Source organism: Sarcophilus harrisii, chromosome 1 (genome assembly GCF_902635505.1).
Source record: "Sarcophilus harrisii chromosome 1, mSarHar1.11, whole genome shotgun sequence".
In the NCBI taxonomy this organism is placed as follows: domain Eukaryota; kingdom Metazoa; phylum Chordata; class Mammalia; order Dasyuromorphia; family Dasyuridae; genus Sarcophilus; species Sarcophilus harrisii.
Window position 1 is genome coordinate 562,142,924 of NC_045426.1, and position 20,116 is coordinate 562,163,039.

Sequence of the window (20,116 nt, forward strand, 5' to 3'; positions counted from 1 at the left end):
AATAAATGTTTGGTGGAATTCATTTGTAAATCCACCTGGCCCTGGAGATTTTTCTAAGGGAGTTCATTAATAGCTTGTTCAACTTTTTTCTAAAACAAAACTAATTTATTTCCTCTGTTAATCTGGGCAATCTATAGTTTTCTAAGTATTAATCCATTTCACTTAGATTATCAGATTCATTGGCATACAGTTGGGCAAAAGAGCTTCTAATTATTGGTCTAATTTCTTCATTGGTGGAAAACTTAAACCTTTTCATTTTTGACACTAATGATTTGACTTTCTTCTTCCCTTTTAAAAATCAAATTAACTATTTATTTTGTTGGCTTTTTCATAAAATCAATTTTTAGTTTTATTAGTTCAAGTTTTCTTACTTTCAATTTTATTAATCTCCCCTTTTTCAGAATTTCAAATTTGGTATGTAATTGAGGGTTTTTAATTTGTTTTATTTTCCTAGCTTTTTTAGTTGCATACCCAATTCACTGATCCTTTCTTTCTCTGTTCTATAGAAGTAAGCATCTAGAAATGTACTTTCCCCAAGAAGTGCTTTGGATGCATACCATACATTTTGGTTATGTTGTCTCATTTGTCATTCTCTTGGATGAAATTATTGTGTCATTAATATGTTGCTTCACCTACTCATTCTTTAGGATCAAATTAGTTTCCTATTAATTTTTGGTCTATTTTTCCCTGGTGCTTAATGTAATTAAGCAATGTAATTTTTATTGCATCATGATCTGGAAAAGACACCTTGACTATTTCTTTACTTTTTTTTTTCTTTACTATTTCTGCCTTTCTGCATTTGGTTTTGAGGTTTTTAGGCACTAATACATGGTCAAGTTTTGTGTACATTCTATGTACACTTGAAAACAAGTATACTTCTGTCTCCATTCAATTTTCCAAAGGTTACCTAACTTTTCTAAAATTTGATTTTTGTCTTTTTAATTTCTTTCTTATTTTGTGGTTTATCTAGTTCTGATAGAGCAAGTATAGTTCCCCCACTAGTATAGGTTTGTTGTCCATTTCTTCTTGCAGCTTTTTTAACTTCTCCTCTAGGAACTTGGATGTTATACTACTTAGTGCCTATGTTTAGTATTAATATTGCTTCGTTTTCTATGGTACCTTTTGGCAAGTTGTAGTTTCCCTATCTCTTTTAATTAGATTTTTGCTTTTGTTTTTATGTGTGATCAGGATCACTTTTTTTTTTTTTTAACTTCAGTCATTTTAATTTATTTATAAGCCTAATAGATTCTGCTCCAGCCTTTTACCTTTACTCTGTATGAATCACTCTGCTTTAAATGTGTTTCTTCTATAAACAACATATTGTAGGATTGTGGCTTTTAATCCAGTCTGCTATCTGCTTCCATTTTATGGGAGAATGCATCCCATTCACATTCAAAGATAAAATTTTGCACCATCCTATTTTCCATGTTATATTTTTCTTTCCCCCTTTCCCTCCTCATCAATGTGACCATCACCTTCCTCAATCTGCCTTCCCCATTTATAGTCCCTCCTCCTTTCTTATCCCTTTCCTTCTATTTCTGTTGTTCCTTCAATTACCTTCCCCTTTCCTTTTTCCTCCTACTTCCCTACAGAATGAGACAAGTTTACATATTAAACTAAATGTATGATATTTGCTTTTTGAGCCAAATCTGATGAGATTAAGGTTCACACAATGCTCATGCCTCTCCCTTCTTTCAACTGTAACAGGTTTTTTTTGCTTCTTAATGTGATGTAATTTAGCTCATTTTACCTCCTCTTCCCTCTTCTTCCAGTACAATCCTTTTTCCCGTAGCTTTTTTGTATTGGTAAAGTCAAATTACTCCTATACTCTCTAAATATACCCCTAACAAATATATGGTTCTCAAGTTAAACATGCCATCTTTTCATATTGAGATGTGAACATTTTAACCTTTAAAAACAAGTTTTTTTTTTCTTTCTCTTTTTATGCTTCTCTTGATTTCTGTATTTGAAGATCAAATTTTCTGTTCAGCTTTGATCTTTTCATCAAAAAAAAAAAAAAAAAAAAAGGAAGAAAATCTCCTATCTCATTAAATGTCCATCTTTTCAGCAGTTACCAAAACCATTTGGTATTGGCTAAGAAACAGATTAATTGATCAGTGGAATAGGTTAGGTTCAAAGGACAAAACAGTCAATAACCTTAATATTCTAGTGTTTGACAAACCCAAAGACCCCAGCTTTTGGGGTAAAAACTCACTGTTTGACAAAAATTGCTGGGAAAATTGGAAACTAGTATGGCAGAAACTAGGCATTGACCCACACTTAACACCATACACCAAGATAAGGTCAAAATGGGTTCATGACCTAGGCATAAAGAATGAGATTATAAATACATTAGAGAAACACAGGATAGTTTACCTCTCAGACCTGTGGAAGAGGAAGGAATTTATGACCAAAAAAGAACTAGAGACCATTACTGATCACAAAATAAATTTTGATTATATCAAATTGAAAAGTCTTTGTACAAACAAAACTAAGGCAGACAAGATTAGAAGGGAAGCAATGAGCTGGGAAAACATTTTTACAGTCAAAGGTACTGATAAAGGCCTCATTTCCAAAATATATAGAGAATTGACTAATTTATAAGAAATCAAGCCATTCTCCAATTGATAAATGGGCAAAGGATATGAACAGACAATTCTCAAAGAAACTGAAACTATTTCTAGCCATATGAAAAGATGCTCCAAGTCATTATTAATCAGAGAAATGCAAATTAAGACAACTCTGAGATACCACTACACACCTGTCAGACTGGCTAGAATGATGGAAAGATAATATGGAATGTTGGAGGGGATGTGGGAAAACAGGGACATTTAATACATCGTTGGTGGAATTGTGAATAAATCCAGCCATTTTGGAGAGCAATTTGGAACTATGCTCAAAAAGTTATCAAACTGTACATACCTTTTGACCCAGCAGTGTTAGTACTGGGCTTATATCCCAAAGATATCTTAAAGAAGGGAAAGGGATCTGTATGTGCACGAATGTTTGTGGCAGCCCTTTTTGTAGTGGCCAGAAACTAGAAACTGAATGGATGCCCATCAGTTGGAGAATGGCTGAATAAATTGTGGTATATGAATATTATGGAATATTATTGTTCTGTAAGAAATGACCAACAGGATGATTTCAGAAGGGCCTGGAGAGACTTACACGAACTGATGCTGAGTGAAATGAGCAGGGCCAGGAGATCATTATACATCTCAACAACAATACTATATGATGATCAATTCTGATGGACCTGGCCATCTTCAACAATGAGATGAACCAAATTAGTTCCAATGGAGCAGTAATGAACTGAACCAGCTACACCCAGTGAAAGAACTCTGGGAGATGACTAAGAACCATTACATTGAATTCCCAATCCCTATATTTTTGCCCACCTGCATTTTTGATTTCCTTCACAGGCTAATTGTATAATATTTCAAGAGTCTGATTCTTTTTGTACAGCAAAATAATGGTCTGGCCATGTATACTTATTTTGTATTTAATTTATACTTTAATATATTTAACATGTATTGGTCATCCTGCCATCTAGGGGAGGGGTTGGGGGAAGAAGGGGAAAAATTGGAACAAAACATTTGGCAATTGTCAATGCTGTAAAATTATCCATGCATATAACTTGTAAATAAAAAGCTATTTAAAAAAAAGTCCATCTTTTCCTCTGAAAGATAATGCTTAATTTTGCAAGATAATTGAATTTTGGCTGTAATCCAAATTCCCTTGCCCTCCAGAATATCCTATTTTAGGTCCTTAGATCCTTTAAAGTGGAAGCTGCTAGGTCCTGGATAAGGTCGTGTTTGTGGTTCCTTGATATGTGATTTTTTTTTTTTTTCTGGCTGCTTGTTGTATTTTCTCATTGATCCAATAATTCTGGAATTAGCTATGATATTCCTTGGGATTTTCACTTTTGGGTCACTTTCAGGCAGTGATCAACAGATTCTTTCAATGGCTATATATCTTCTGTTCTATGACATCAAGTAAGTTTTCCTTGATGACTTCTTGAAAGATGCTGGTTAGGTTTTTTTTAATTGTGGTTTTCAGGTAGTCCAAAATTATTAGATTGTCTCTCCTTGATCTATTTTCCAGGTCAGTTGTTTTGCTGATGAGGTATTTTGCATTTTCTTCTATTTTTTCATTCTTTAGGTTTTGTTTGACTGAATCTTGATGTCTTATTAAGTCATTTCCTTCCATTTCTTCAATTCTAAAATTATTTCCTTCAGATAGCTTTTTTTATTTCCTTTTGCATTTGGCCAATTGAACTTTTAAATGAGTTGCTTTGTTCATTGGATTTGTTTTTCATTTCAGAAAGTCTGTTTTTCAAGTTGTTTTCTTTTTCCATTTCACAAAATTATTCTTTAAGGAGTGATTTTCTTCAGACAATTTTTGTGTTTCCTTTTCCAGAGCTCTCATATCCTTTTCCCATTTTTCTTCTCTCTTTTAAGATCTTTTTTAACTCTTCCAAAAAGAGTCTCGTGAGTTGGAGACCAATTTATATCACTCTTTGAGGCTTTATCTGGAGATGTTTTGCCTTTAGAGTCCTGAAGAGTTTGAGGTCTATATTCTTGTCTGTCTCCATAAAAGCTATGGTCTTTTTTCCTTTTTTATTCATTTTTAAAAGTTGAGGTCTGCTCTTAGGGTAAAGGGGAGATTATGCCAAGCCTCTTTTTCAGTGGCTTCACATTGCTCTGGGGCTGGAGTTGCTGCTGCTGGCTTCTTTTCTGCTGGGGCTGGGCACGGTCAAGTCCTTGTATTGGGGTTCAGGGGCTCAGTATTTATGTTCAACTAGTCTGCTGACCCAATGGCTTCTAAACTAGGACAGGATAGCAAACATTGCTATATTTCATCTATGAGCCTCCCACTGGATTCTGCCAGCATGTGGAAGCTTCTCTGCCCTGCACTGTACCTGAGCTGGTCTGAAACCTCTCCCACTGCCCGATTGAGATAGCTATTTCCTGAAGTTCTTCTTAAATATCTTCACCTGGAAATTTGTTAACATTCCAAATATTTGTTGGTTTTGTCACTCCAAAACTTGTTCAGAGGCTTGATCTGGTGTTGATCTGAGGGAAGCCAGGAAGACTCAAAGACCTGTGTACTCTCTATCACCTTGGTTCCACAATTGAGGAGATTTTAAGAGAATATCTAAGGGTCTTCACCTAACTGCTTAGTTACCAGCTTCAGACAAATTACGTCTGTTACTAAAAAACAAAACAAAACAAAAAACAACAACAACAACCCAAAAAACCTCCAAAAACCTAATGGATATGATTGCTAAGCCACTGTCATGTGTAGAATGGAAGAGGTGCTATATGCCTGGGGATGAGAAAAAAAGAATATATCCTGACTTCCAAAGAAGGGAAGAAAGTAGTCTATAGACTACAGACTAGCTGTCACTAGACAGAATGAGTTTTCCCTTAAAGTAGAAAAACCCCTTCACTGGAAGTCTCTAAGCAGAAGTCAGTTGTGGATTCCTATTTGGGCAGAGGCTCACTTAGAAAGCCTGTGGGGATTCCTTCCAATTCTGAGATTCTATGACTTTTGGTAGACTTTCACTTGTTTGAAGTGATTAGTGGTCAATTCTCCCAGGTTTTCCAAATTGGCAAAGGGGCATAATTCTTCCATTTCTGTTGTGTGTGTATGTGTTACTGATGGGCTGATACAAATTACAAATGTATATATTATCATCTTTTAAGATACAAAAATGGTTGGTGTGGTAGTACACACCTATAATCCCTGCTATTGGGGAGGATGAGGATAGTGGATCACTTGAATAGGGGAGTTCTTAGCTTTAGTGGGCTCAGTGGGAGAGGAGATTATTTGGTATTTGCAGTAAATCTGGCACTTTAGTGAGCCCCCAGGCGTGAGACATCTAGGGAAAGAATGCCAGGCTGGCTTAACAGGGATGAATCTTGTCAGCTCAGAAAAATGGACTGTGTAAAAGCTTCCATGTTGATGGATAATGGCTTTTACCCATGAGTGGCCATTGTAATTCCAGCTAGGGCAAGAGAGGTAGATCTCACCTCAATAAAAATTTAAACTAAAAGTAAACTAACTGAAGAAACACACAATTCTTACTACAGACTTAAGGGGTAAATTCAGAATGTTACTTAGCAGTGCCTCTAAAAATGATTGTTTTGAAAGTAAAAAATACATTTCGTTTTGCTGAGTGTAAGAAAGTGTCTTACAAATGTATATTGGAGTCTATTCAAATGAAGTAGAGGAACTGAGCAAAAAAATGCATTTCTCATAGTTACAAGTTGCAAGTCAAATAGAATAGGAATTAGGACCCAGATTAATTAGTCTTGGTTTCTAACTGCTAGATTACTTGTTTTTTTCAATTTTGCCATTCAGTTCTTTGTATAGAATGACACATTATATATGTGAACAGGCATGGTACAGAATTGAACTCCTTATGAGTTTTCTCATTTGTGAATTTAGATGTGATGTTGGAGAAAAAGCACCACACTGGGAGCTGGGATACCAGGGTCCTAGTCTTAGCTCAGACACTACTTTGGTGTATTTCAGGCAGGTTGCTTAACTTTTGGAGGCTTCAATTTCTTCACCTGTAAAATGAGACATGTGCTTGGTTAGATACTCTTTTCAGCTTTTTTCCTTACCCCTAAATTATATTCTTCCTTAAATACTAATAATGAAGGTTAACTGATTAAACTTTTTATTTGTATTGTAAAAATAAGAATTTCAAAAAACAGATTTTCAATGCTATTCAGGAAGAGGATTTGACAACTGACTTCTGGTTAAAGACCTCCAGTGATGGGTTTCCTGCTATCCTAAGGGAAAACTCTTTCTATCTGAAGAAAGCTTTAATGTCTCAGAAATTCTTCCTTATAATGAATTTTGCCTATAACTTTAATCTCTTCCCTGTTCTTTGTTCTGCTCCCTACAATCTAGCAGAATCAATTGATTCTCTCTTCTGACTCTTGACTTCAGAGTTGGAAGGGACCTTGGGCCTTCTAGGCCAATTCATACCTATCTAAGGTCCCCTCTACAATATACCCAACAGATATTCACTTAGTCCTTGCTTGAAGAACCCTCTCTGTCAAAGCAGTTCAATTCCCTTTTGGCCAGAATTAGAGTTAAAATGGGGAGGGGGATCTTGGAGAATATTTTAACCAATGCTTTCATTTTATAGATGAAAAGACAGGTCCAGAGAAATTTGTTCAAGATCCCAAGAAAGAAATGAGACAAAAGTTCAGTCTCATTCCAAGTTCACTGTTCTTACTACCATACCAGAGCAATTTCAATTATTAGCTATTTTTGCTGCATGTTAAATTGTTATCTTTTGATACTTTCAAAGATTATAGGTCTTGACTTGACGTGGAAATATATTCTTTGCTATGCAAAAACTGCTATTCTTGTAAGAAATAATTTTTTTTTTTTTTTTTTTTGGAGATTTTGGCAATTAGTGTATGTATACACACACACACACACACACACACACACACGTCACAAAGACAATGGACCTTAATTACCTGCTACTATACCTTCCAAGACCTCTGGTCGTTTCTTCTTTTCCTGAAGCAGAACTCTAAGGACTTGTGGAACTTGAAGAATACTCTGAAGCTTAGTTCTCTACTCTTACTTGTCTTTCCCAATTAGAAACGTGTACTCTTTTGAGAATAGATATTGTTTTGCTTTTCTATTAGCATCCCCCACCCTTGACACAGAGCTTGGCACATAGTAAAGGGCTTAAATACTTTTTTTTTTCCATTTCAGAAAATCAAGATGTTGTCTATTAATTAGAACAAACTTTTTCTTGGTGTCCTTGTCACTCACTTTCACTTCACTCAAGACTGTCATTCAGTTGTTTTCAGTTGTGTCCAACTTTTTGCAACTTCATATGAGTTTTTTTAGGCAAATATACTAGAATGATTTGTCATTTCCTTCTTTAACTTATTTTATAGATCAGGCAAACAGGGGGGTCACAGAGTTAGTAAATGTGTGAGGCCACATTTGAACTTGGGTCTGGTGCTCTATCCATTGTGTCATTTAGTTGCTCCCAAAAGGAGATTAGCTACTAGCTATTTTTGTTCTCATTAAACTGTGCTTTATCCAAGTATCCTGATAATAACTGTGATATTGTTTTTCAAATGATTTCTTTATTTACCCTTGTTAACCTAGCAATTTTCTACATTCTAATCCATTCCTTCATGAAAACAGGAAAAATTTTTGTATCAGTCATTTGTATTAGCTCATAATGATTCAATGTAAATATACTTTATTTAACAAATCACACATGCCTTAAATACAAAGATCTTCTAAACCTTATTTCTAACTGAAAAAAGGCTAAAAGACATCAACAAAAAGGTGAACACACACACACACACACACACACACACACAACACACACACACTCACACATACACATTTCTCCACAGTCTAAATCTTAGTACACTACTCATGAGGTGAGTCTAAAAATAAAGTTGATTTTATCCTTTTATGTTTCTGGGGGCTAGAGGTCAGAAAAAGCAGATTATAATCAATATTCCTCTAAATAAAAACAAACAAACAAACAAAACATTGGGAGTTATAATTATTCCAGGAGACCAATAAACTATAAAGATTGAACATATATATGAACAGAAGTTATTATTAGGCTGAAATAACACAACAAAATTAATCTAACAAATTGAAATATGTTTACTATTTTTGAAGCCATATAGTAAATTTCCTGCCGTCTGTTCTGCAAATGGATTCGTATTCTTTACTGTTGTTGTCATAGGTTGGCTTATCTCTCCATTTGTCAAGATCAAATGTTTGCAGACTGAAGAGGTTATCTAGCTATGAAACATGGAACATCATTTTCTCAGAAGAATTAAAATGATAGGTCATCCAAAGGGATTTAATGGAAACAGGCAGAGTGATATGAGTAGTCACATCACCAACAATGATTAGTCTACGAAAAGTAGCATAAATTAAAAATCAAAGACAGGAGGAACTGAAAATCAGTGATGGGTACATCTTATAGCAAAAGTGAGGTTTAATCAATGTACATCTTGAGTATATATTAGTATTCATGAAATATTAAAAGAACCAGAGGAGCCCTTCCATCCTTTAAGTAGAACTAGTACCCAAGAGGTCTTGGAAGGTCATTGAGAGTAGCTATACAGGATATGAAAGTATGGATGGATTATAAGCTGCACCAGTGAATTATAGATCTTTGAAAGTATTAAAGAACTATTATTGTAATGCAATAACTGGAAACAAGTGGTAGATAATTCATTTAAGGATAGGGACTAAATCTGTAACTTAATAGGTTTAAGAACTCCTTAAACCTATGCAGATCAGTACTATCTCTATATCTCAGAGCAAAGGTGGAAGGTTTGTGTAAGCCAGCTAAACAAGATTGAAATGTAATTGAAAATGTTTGACAAAATAAAAAAAAAATACAATAAGACATAGATAAGGTCAATTTAAAATTTTCTAAGTCATTATGTGCCAGGCAGGAATCTGTTTCTATCTGTGTTTGATACCACTGGCCTAGAGTAGGTTGTAACTTTTGCCCAACATCACAAACCAGTATATGTCAAAGGCAGGATCTGATCCCTTCTCCAAGACCAGTTCTTCTGATTACATCATGTGATTATATGTGAAACAGTTCAGAAAAAAGCTGTCTTAAGTTGACTTTTTATATAGTTGAGACAAGCGTTTCTAGGGTTACTTGGATGGTGGTGGTGGGGTGACAGGATAAGACTACAGCAGGAAGTTACATGAAACTCCTCCAAATTCATAAATTGAGGAATATTTGAAAATCCTACCTTTGAGGGCAGGAGATGCCCTTAGACTATGGTGTTTGAGCAACCAATTGAAAGATGGATCTATGTCCAAAATGTTGATGGACAGGACACAGTAAGATTAGTTAGCTGATTTAGGACAGGGGAGCCCCTTTCCTCTTACATTGTCTTCACTGCCTATAGATCAGATAAGAAAGCCTCTTTCCCAAATAGAAGTAGTGGAAGAAGAAATATGAAAACACAACTTTCTCCAGTTAGATAGGAAACAGGAAGGTAACCATGTATGGATCACCAATACTTTTCTCTGTTTTACAAGAACTAGGGTTCACCTAACTTAACGAAGTAAACAGTTTTGAGGAAATAATGCCCCTAAGAAGCATTGAAATCAGTTGTTCACACTTTAATGTGAATTAATTTTCTCAGTTTGCTTTCCTAACATTCAGCTGAGATTCCCAGCAGCTTGATACTGCTGGGAAGGCAGTATCTAGGCAAGGAGGACTAATGTATCTTGAAGAATGGGGTATCATATAGGAGAGGGTTTCAATGTGGGGCTTTGGTCTGGAAAACAACCCTGGAAAAGGGAAGGGGCAGTGAAGAAATTACATGGAGATATGGGCTAGGATATGGACTTGGAAAGAAAGGAAAAAGAAAAGAATCAAGGAAAAAAAGTGCAAGAGGAGCCCAGAAAGGGAGGTATATCAGCTTGTATGCCAGAAACAGGTTTACTTAAAGAGATATTTCATGATGTACATAGGTTAGCCAAAAATAAACTTCCATTTAGAGTTCCCCTTGAGTATATTTCTCCTTGAATATATGATGTTTGATGGTCTTTCTGGGATCTATGTATGGAGTACATGCTCCATTTTTATCAAGTTTTTTTCAGAAATTGGAGCTCACCCTGACTCAGAACAATTGTCATTAAGTCAAATGAGCCTCTGGGGATACAAACACAAAGAAAGATCGTTTCTGCTCTCAGAGTTTATAATCTAATAGGGGGAAAAACACACAAAAGGAAGCTGAAAAGGGAAGGATTATGTATGCCAGGGAAGGTATCACACATAGGAGCATGATGGAAAAGCCAGATGAGAAATGAGATATTTTAAGTTGAGCTGCCTTGTTAAATGGAGGTTGTGGAGTTTATGGCTTCACTTTCAAACATTCTGGTCATAATCTTTCTGTTGACATCCTTTATAGTGCTTTTCTTGTGAAATCTTGTTTGATAATCTGGTCTGTGTATGTAGGATGAATGAAAGGGAGGCAGAAGAAAAGAGACAAGTTAAATTATTGTAACTGTTCTGTTGATAGATAATGAAAGCCTGAATTATGAAGACAAGTTGCAAAAAGGGTGCTATTTTTACTGATAGAGGAAGTTTTCTTATTTAAGAGTTCTCTATGCTAATGATATCAAAGGTCCAGTCCCTGTTGGGATGTCTCCTATCCCCATTTTTTTTTTTCCCTGCATGTCTATATATCCAATTACTCAACTCTGCCACTTGTGATTTAATGGAAGCTTCTGAAAGAAAATGTGATTTTTTTTTTTTTAAGTAATGATGGGTACCATGTTCTTCATGGTATTGTTTATTTTTTATTTTAATAATACTAGCATGTTCTTTTTGATGTATAATCATTCAAAAACATTGAGTTAAATACAGTCAAAAATTCTGCTGAGGTATAGCTCAGAGTTAAAACCCTCATAGTATAAGAAAATGTCTATTTTTACTTCTAACTAGAGAGACTTTAGGTAATTACAGTCTCACTTGCCTCATATAACAACTTATTCTATTATATTCTATAATATTTATTACTACATTATATTCTATATGATTATGTGGCACAAGTTGCAAGCAGGCAGGATAGGAAATCAAACACATATGTGCATGCACATACCCCCATACACGTGTACACCCACCCATCCCCACAAACAAAATACCATCTCTATACAAGCAAACCTTTGAAAGTCTCATGTTCTTGTGAACAAGACAGAGAAACATGGCCTGGAAGATCACAGTGGGTTAGGAAATAAATAAATTACCAAATCCAAAGAATAGTCAATACTATATTGCTGTTAAACTGAAGGGAGATCTCAGATCTCTAATAAAGAGTCACAAAGAAATGTTAGCATTTCTATCAATAGCATGAAAGAGGTAATGGAGAATAAATTTATCAGATTTGCAAATGACATGAAACTAGAAAGGACAACATAATGAATAACTGTCTAAGTGATGTGAGTGAAGAGAAGGAGACTGAAGAAAGAAGTATTGTAGAGATAGACTCATCAGGATGGAATAACTGATTAGGTGTGAGGGATAAGGGAGAAGTCAGACTACCTGTAGATTTGAACCTGGATGACTGGGGAACATAGTTTCTCAACAAGAATAAGGGGAGTAGGGAGGAAAAATTAGTTGAAGAGAGAAGACAGCAAGTTCAGTTTTGGACACACTGATACCTAAAAGGACAGACAGATTGACAGAGATGCCTAACTGGAGTTTAGGATATTTAGCTCTGGGAGTCATTTGCATACGACAAAAGAACCCAAGGGAACAGACAAGATTATCTAAGGAGAGAGTGAGTAGAGAAAAGAAAAATGAATATAGCCTACAGCCTTAGGAATACCTAAACAAAGAGACATATGGAGTGTGATAATCCAGTGAAAAAGAACAAGATAGGGTGAGACAATCTCATCATCACATGAGCCATTAACAGAATCAGAATTTAACCTAGGCCTTCTGACTCAAAGTGCAGTGCTCTTAGTCAAATGTTATCCTATTGCCTTTAGATGGTTGCCCCTTCAGTGTTTGTTTGGTTTGTCAGATTCAGGAGGACAGAGAATAGGGATTGCTCAATTACTCAAATTGGCATCTCAATGAGTAAAGTATCTGATGATGAAGAAACAGGCGTACGTCCACATATGTCTTAAAAAAAACCCAAATATTTATCACATATAAAACATATTCCATAGCTCATTATTTCTCAAGTTGCTATGGTCAAAAAATTAATCAACTGATGATTAGTCTACTAGTGATAAGCCTCTTGGAATTTCACTTAGATTGGTCCTTGAATGACAAAAAGAGACCATACATTTCAAGATGTATTGAAGCTTTTTGGGGGTTGGTATAACCCACTAGAACTCCTGTTTCAACAGTGCTGACCTTTGAAAACCCAGATTAATTTCTATGTCATGATGAGATGAGCTTTTAGTAAAATATATATAGGAACATGGATTAAAATTCATCAAAAATTATATGCTTTACTTTGTACATGCAGAAGGAAATTTAGGAGAAAAAAATAAATATAACTTTATATTAAAGATAGTTGTTTTATAGGTTCAATGAACTGTACCAGTCAATTAACAGGAACATCTGGGATTACATTTTTGAAATTTAATTCAAAGCCACAGTAGGGTACATATAAAGAATAGTGAAAATGTTCCCTATAATTGCTTAATATACCTTATAAGCCACATTTCTAAAGGATCAAACTTTCAGTTCCAGTTATTACAGTTGTTTCCCCACAAATACTAAATGAACAAATACAATGAAATTTACCTGTTTCATATAATTAATAACGTTATATGGGCACCTGGGCTTTAATTCTATTAGTACTATTCAAGACATGGATAATGTTCAGCATTTAAAAAACATTCCTGCAGTTTCTGTTGGGATTTTTGAAAATCTTGATAAATTTACTATATACAGATAGAAGTTACTGAAATATTCTGAAGTGAGTTTTCATATAACATTAGGTAGGCTAAAGGTCAGAGCTTACTCAGAATTAGTTCATCACTTCTCTGGGTCACTGTGATCTTTTTCCTGTAATCTATTCAGTCAGCACTGAATGTGGGACAATTGGTACAAATCATCATTCACAACTTTTACCATTCTGAAACTGATGAATTTACTCTGAATCCACAGAAACCCAGAGTGCCAAGCCAGCACCCATCTTGCCACTGAGGTTGAGATAATGCAAGGGATCAGTGATGTGGCAAAGAATAAACTAACTGCTGTGAAAAAGAGAAACAAAGAACATGAATAAAGGCCGACCAATGGCAGTAGCATATGGCTTTGGTTATGTGAGCTCTTCTGTGTTCTTTAGGAAGAAAGCAATTTTCAGCAACCTTGAAGAGAGTAAAGGTTATCAAGGAAGTTTCTATAGATTTTAAAGTGCCATATACTTGGCCACTGAGATTCAGTTAGCTATTAATTAAGGTCCTCAGGGACTAGTCCCACATACATAATTCAGCTTTAGAATAAAGTCAGAAAGAGAAAGTGACAGTGATAAGAAGCTAGTCTTTAGTACAATGAAAAAGAAAAACCAGACAATAAAATGCTAATTATATTCATGGGTATTTTGGACTACAGACAATGATATGAAATATATTCAAAATGTGACAATTTTTATGCAGCCCACAATCTCTGCTAAAACATATTTGAATTATGTTGTAGAGCCATCTGTATGAAATAAAGTTTACAAGTGCAGCTGGGTAGTTTAGGATGATTGAATCTTTTAAAGTGTTTAAATGTAACTTGCCCAATTTCTTTTCTTCTTATCAAAGTTCTGGATGCTCTAAGTTTTGTAAAGGAAACACTGAAAAATATAGAGCGAACCTACAGTTTATTTCATTTAAATAGTACACTCACTAAAAAGATAATTCATTCAATATTCTTTATCCAACACATGGCTAGGAAAAATCTATTTTGAAAAGATATTTTTAACATTTTGTTGGGACCCAAACCAACAGAGATGACTAAGCAAACACTACTTGGGCATTTCAAATGATTCCTTTTGTTTGAAAGCCTACCACATGCCAGGTTCTAACTAAGCTGTCAATCAGAAAAAAATTTAACCATCCAAACACTTGAACACCAAGTATCTTAACATTTAAAGGGAAGTTTTTTGCCCCTTTCCCTTTACTTGGCTATTTTCTGACATGTATCTATGTTTTCAACATAGGGGAGGGAGAAGATTGGAAACAGGTAAGCTGCAAGTGCATCCTGCTTTTAAACTTGTTCAGGAGTTCTTCAAGTAACCTAAAAGAGAACAGAGAGGCTTCAAAATCAGACAGAAGAAAGGATGCTTAGAAGCACAAGAAAACATTTCAATGAAACCAGTTGCACTGCTCTCATTTGTGGTATGTTTTTTTTTTTTTGCAAAGGTAAATGAAAAGTTTATTACAGCCTGCTTAGTAATGCTGCTGAAAACAATTCAACAGGAGCAAATATATCATCTCAAATTGTTTTCTTCTGAAAGAACCAATCCTTTAAAATTTTGTTCATTCTACTTTCTAAAGATATATGCTTCTGTGGCTTCAGCTGTGGAAATAATCTGGACAATTAAGAGATTCACGCGTTCTAGGTTTTCTCTTGTGTCAAGAGAGTTCAAATTCAGCTTGAGAGATAATATGGATTTATATGTATATATATATATATATACACACACACACACACACATATATATATACACACACACACACATACACACACACACACACACACACACACACACATATATATATATATATATATATATATATTCCCCGCCCCCCCCAAGGCAATTGGGGTTAAGTGACTTGCCCAGGGTCACATAGCCAGGGAGTACTAAGTGTCTGAGACCAGATTTGAACTCAGGTTCTCCTGACTTTAGGGCTAGTGCTCTATCTACTGCACTATCTTTCTGCCCTGAGATAATAATATCTTAACAAAATTTGTGAAGTTTTGTGGTGATTAAAACATCATCACAAAAAGAGCAAAAGCCTGTTCTTCTTCAATACCTTATTTTACACTTATACTTTTCCTAAGTATATATTTTTGGAGGATAAATATGACAACACTTTGCTTCTGAAAAGATGCAGTTATTTTAGAGGGCAGAAAATATGTTATGATTTGCCACCTGTCTTTAATACTGACACTTACCTACATTTGGTTATGCTGTTGACATTTGGATGAATTAAAAATAAGCAATGCTCTTTTCTTTTTCAATGTAAAGGATTATTTAAATTAATGATCTGCCCATAGAGTGACAAAACTCATAGATCTTTACATTCTATTGTAATGCTCCATTTTACATTTATTTAGATAGCATCTTCTTAAAAACAGAACTAGATAATACAGTCTTATGGTGTAAGCTTATAGATTTCCCAGTACTATCACTTAAAATATGAGCTAATTTTCAAAATCCTCTCCTCAAGCATAATAGAGAAGTTCCAATATAATCTAATATACATATCATGTAAGTTTAAGATGAAACAGAGTTTTTAAAAATTTCACAACCAATCAATAAACTTTTATTAAGTGTCTATTACTTGACAGGCACTGTGTTAGCAAATGTTCTAGAAATTTTTCATTTATTTTTAATGACAACCAACAATGTAATATATAATATAGCAATTATTTATATTAATATCACTCTCAACAGACAGAACAGGTCAGTAACATTTGGCACTTAACAAAATATTCCACTATAATTCAAACCACTAGTAGGGTTTGTCTGCAGTAACAACTAGTATAACAAACACTCAAATGTCTTAATCCTGAGGACAGCTTTATTAAAAACAAGACAAAAATAGAAAACTCACTTTTTATCTGCTCCACTTGAGAGTTGAGGCAAGGCTTCCAAAGCTTGTTTAAAACTAGATCTGAAGCATAAAAATCAACAATATTTAAAATACAGCAATTTTATATTGTTTTGAACAGACTAGAATAAAGCATACATATTTTCAGGAACATTTTGATAACAAAAATTTGCAAAGCTTTTGACAGACAAATGAGACTATTACCAAAGTAAAACTGAGGCCAGATCACCAGAATGAAAATTAAGAACTGCTGATGTGTTAGAGAAGTAAGTTCATAAAATCTGGATCAGAAAATAAATCCAACTATAAAACATAAGGTAAACGAGAATTAAATAATATTTAACAGAAAAAAGAATAATAAAGGAAAAAGCTTTTTTAGAGGAGGGAAAGTCCAGGACAAATAAAAGCAAAGAGACAGAGATATTTAGTGCCTATTAAAACCTAGAGTTTTACATAAAATAGTTTAAAATGAATAGAGAAATTGGGAGGTAGGAAATTAAAAGCTCAATTAGAGAAAAACCTCAAGAATGACCATTTAAATAGGCTAAATAAGTATCATTCAAATTTACAAGGCTTGATTTGCATTCCAGTATCTGAAAAGTACAGAACCATAAGCTGCCAATTCACAGAGAGTTTGTGGATAAATGGGGAGAAGCAGGGAGCAAAAACCAAAATAATAGTCACATTTGAAAACGGTCCTTAATCAACTTCTTTATTACAGAATCTCATCACTGTGTGGTGATGACCTTGGTTTATCAGGAACTACTGGGCTAGCAAAACCATGATGGTGGATTAGAGACAGAAATCCAAATAAATTTTCCCAACATTCCCTTCCAAACAACTTTAAAATAAATAATATTTCTAATAAGATTTTGGAGCAACAGAACCAACAAAAGGTAAGACATTTTCCCAGCCTAACACAGGAGGTCTTCAGGTGAGATCTGTGACATCAGGGTGGGGGCTGGCTTGCAGCACTAGTTATGGGTCTCAGAGGTTGTTGTGACAGGGACAAGAGCAATTTGAGAAAAATAGGAAGAGGGTTAGATAACTCTTAGAAAGAAATTACAGGGAACCCTTTGCTTCTACTAAATATAACTGACTCTGATTGACAACTCAATTGCATATGAGGTTCTGGGTTATCATTCTAGGGTGAAGAGGAACACTAACATTTACAACTCTAAGGGAACAAGGTCCCTTCATTGGATAAAAACCTGAGTGTAGACCAGGAGAGCAGTGGCCATACCTCTTCTCAGATTATACTACTTCATAAACACTGAAAACTTATAGACTCCCAGAATAAGCTCTAAAAATATCAGTGCAGAAAAAGGCTGAAGTTTGGGACAGTGTCTTTCCACCCTTAGGTGAGCAGAGTCCAACTTTAATATAAAGTTCAAAGTTAAAATATAGGATGGAAAAATAAGCAAACAATTGCAAAAACAAAAAAACCCCACACCATTATAAAAAGTTACTACAGTGGCAAGGAAGATGAAGACACAAACTTAGAAGGGGACAATAATGTGAAAAAAGCTATAACTAAAGTCTCAAATAAAAATGCTAACTGGAAACAAACTCAACAAAAATTCCTGGAAGAATAAAAAAAAAAATGAGTAGCAGAGGAACAATTGGGAAAATAAAGAGAATGATGAAAGAAAAAAGATACATAAGAAAAAAATAACTATGAATGTGAATGTGATGAGTTCATCCCATAAAACATAAGTGGCTAGCAAAATGGATAAGAAACCAGAACTCAACAATATTTTGTTTATAAGAGACACTTGAAATGGAAATGCACACACAGAATTAAAATAAGGTGCTCAGATAGAATACCATGCTTCAGCTTAAGTAAAAACGGGGAGCAATCATGATCTCAGACAAAGCAAAAACAGAATTAAAAGAGAAAATCAGGGAAACCACATTTTGCTAAAAAGGTAAATAGACAATAAAGTAACATAAATTTATGTAAGTTTCTCTGATAAAGGTTCAATTTCTCAAATATATAGGAAGCTCAGTCAAATGTATTAAATAAAATCCAACTGATAAATGATTAAAGAACACAAAAAGGGCAGTTTTCAGAAAAAAATCAAAGCTCTTTATAGTCATGTGAAAAAATGCTCCAAATCACTATTCATTAGAGAAGGGCAAATTGAAACAACTCTGAGAAACTACCTCACATCCATCAAAGTGGCTAATAAGACAGAAAAGGAAAAATAACAAATATGGGAAGGGATGTGGAAAAATTTGGGATACAATGGAATGTTGATAAAATTGTGAACTGATTCAACCACTCTGGGTGACAATTTGGAACTATTCATAACCTTTGACCCAGTAATACCACTGCTAAGTTTGTACCCAAAAAGGTAAAAGGAAAAATAAAAATGTTTATAGCACCTCTTTTTGTGCTAACAAAAACCTGGAAATTGAGGGGATGCTCATCAGTTGAGAAATGGATAAACAAGTTGTAGATGTGATTATGATGGATTAATATTGTATTATAAAAAATGATGAAACAGATGATAAAAAAATGAGAAAACCTATATGAACTAATATAAAGTGAAATGAGCAGAAAGAGATCATTGTACACAGGAACAGCAATATTGAAATAACAATTAACTCTGAAAGTCAGTTGTTCTAGTCAATACAACTATCTGAGACAATTCCAAAGGACTCAAGATGAAAAAATGCTATCTGTCAACAGAGAGAGAACTGATGAACTGATGAGTGCATAATGAAATATAATTTTCCTACTTTATTTTTCTTGCTTTTTTGCAATATGGATAATATGGAAATATTTTGCATGATTTTGCATATATAATTGATATCATACTTCTTGTCTTCTAAATAGGTGGGGGAGTGGGGGAGACAGAAAGTCTGAAGAACCCCAGGGATTCTTGCCTGGATCACGACTCCAGGAAAAATGAACTTAAAAGTATTGAAGCCCGTGGGTTATGGGGGCAACTTAAATAATCACATCAGCAGGGCTTCTACCCACCTAAGCTATCAAATTTCCATTAGTAATTTAAATGTTGAGAGACACACCCTGGGCTCTCACTTTGGCAGATGACACCAAGTAGAATGGATTGGGAGAGAGGAATTGGGTGGGGAAATGACTGGCTCCTTCAAATATAGAATTAGAACTCTAAAGCGGCTAATGAAATGGAGAAGTAGTCCAGAACACAAATGCAAAACATCCCAAGGGAGTAAAAGGAAACCACACAAAGACAGAGCAGAGTAGAACCTGGGGAGGCAAGCTCAGGAAGGGCTGTGGTTGGAGGCAGCCATGCACCTCCTGGAGAAGAGTCTGAAGAGAGGCCACAGGACAAAGGCTTCTTCTGTCCTCAGAAGCAAAATCACAAGCAGATTCTGGCTCATTATAAGGAAGAACTTCCTAATCAATAGAACCGTTGAAGAATGGCCAACTTTTCTTAAATTTACAAAGGCCTTTGTAAGTACCAAGTACTTTAACTAACATATTGTTACATTCTGTGAGGTAGGTGGTGCAATTAGAATTCCAATTTTAGAGATGAGGAAACTGAAGCATCAGGAAATGAATGGACTTGTTCCTCATCCCAAGACTGCTAAGTGGCAGGGCTAGGTTGGGTCTCGTGCTCCCCAGGGATGCTTAGTGGAATCAGGACACATCTATCATCCCAGGTTAAACTATCACTTGTCTACATGACACTGAGAAGAGAATCAGCTCATAGTTAGTGGGTTGGATGATCACTAAGAGCTCTTACAACTCCAAGATGATAATCCTCGGTCAGCCACGTTTTAGAAATAAGTT

General features: G+C 34.9%; 1 protein-coding gene across 4 annotated transcripts in view; it reads right to left on the bottom strand.

Annotated features, from left to right (window-relative positions):
• Window positions 1–14,359: 14,359 nt before the first annotated feature.
• EXOC2 (exocyst complex component 2) overlaps window positions 14,360–20,116 on the bottom strand; it is a 200,436-nt gene continuing 194,679 nt past the window's right edge. For all 4 annotated transcript variants that reach the window (XM_012541697.3, XM_023496373.2, XM_031946943.1 and 1 more), the window contains 2 exons: window positions 16,339–16,398; window positions 14,360–14,794 (listed from right to left, as the gene is read on the bottom strand). In XM_012541697.3, coding sequence (XP_012397151.1) covers window positions 14,701–14,794; window positions 16,339–16,398 — 154 coding nt within the window. In that variant the 3' untranslated portion in view covers window positions 14,360–14,700. The remainder of the gene's footprint in view (window positions 14,795–16,338; window positions 16,399–20,116) is intronic.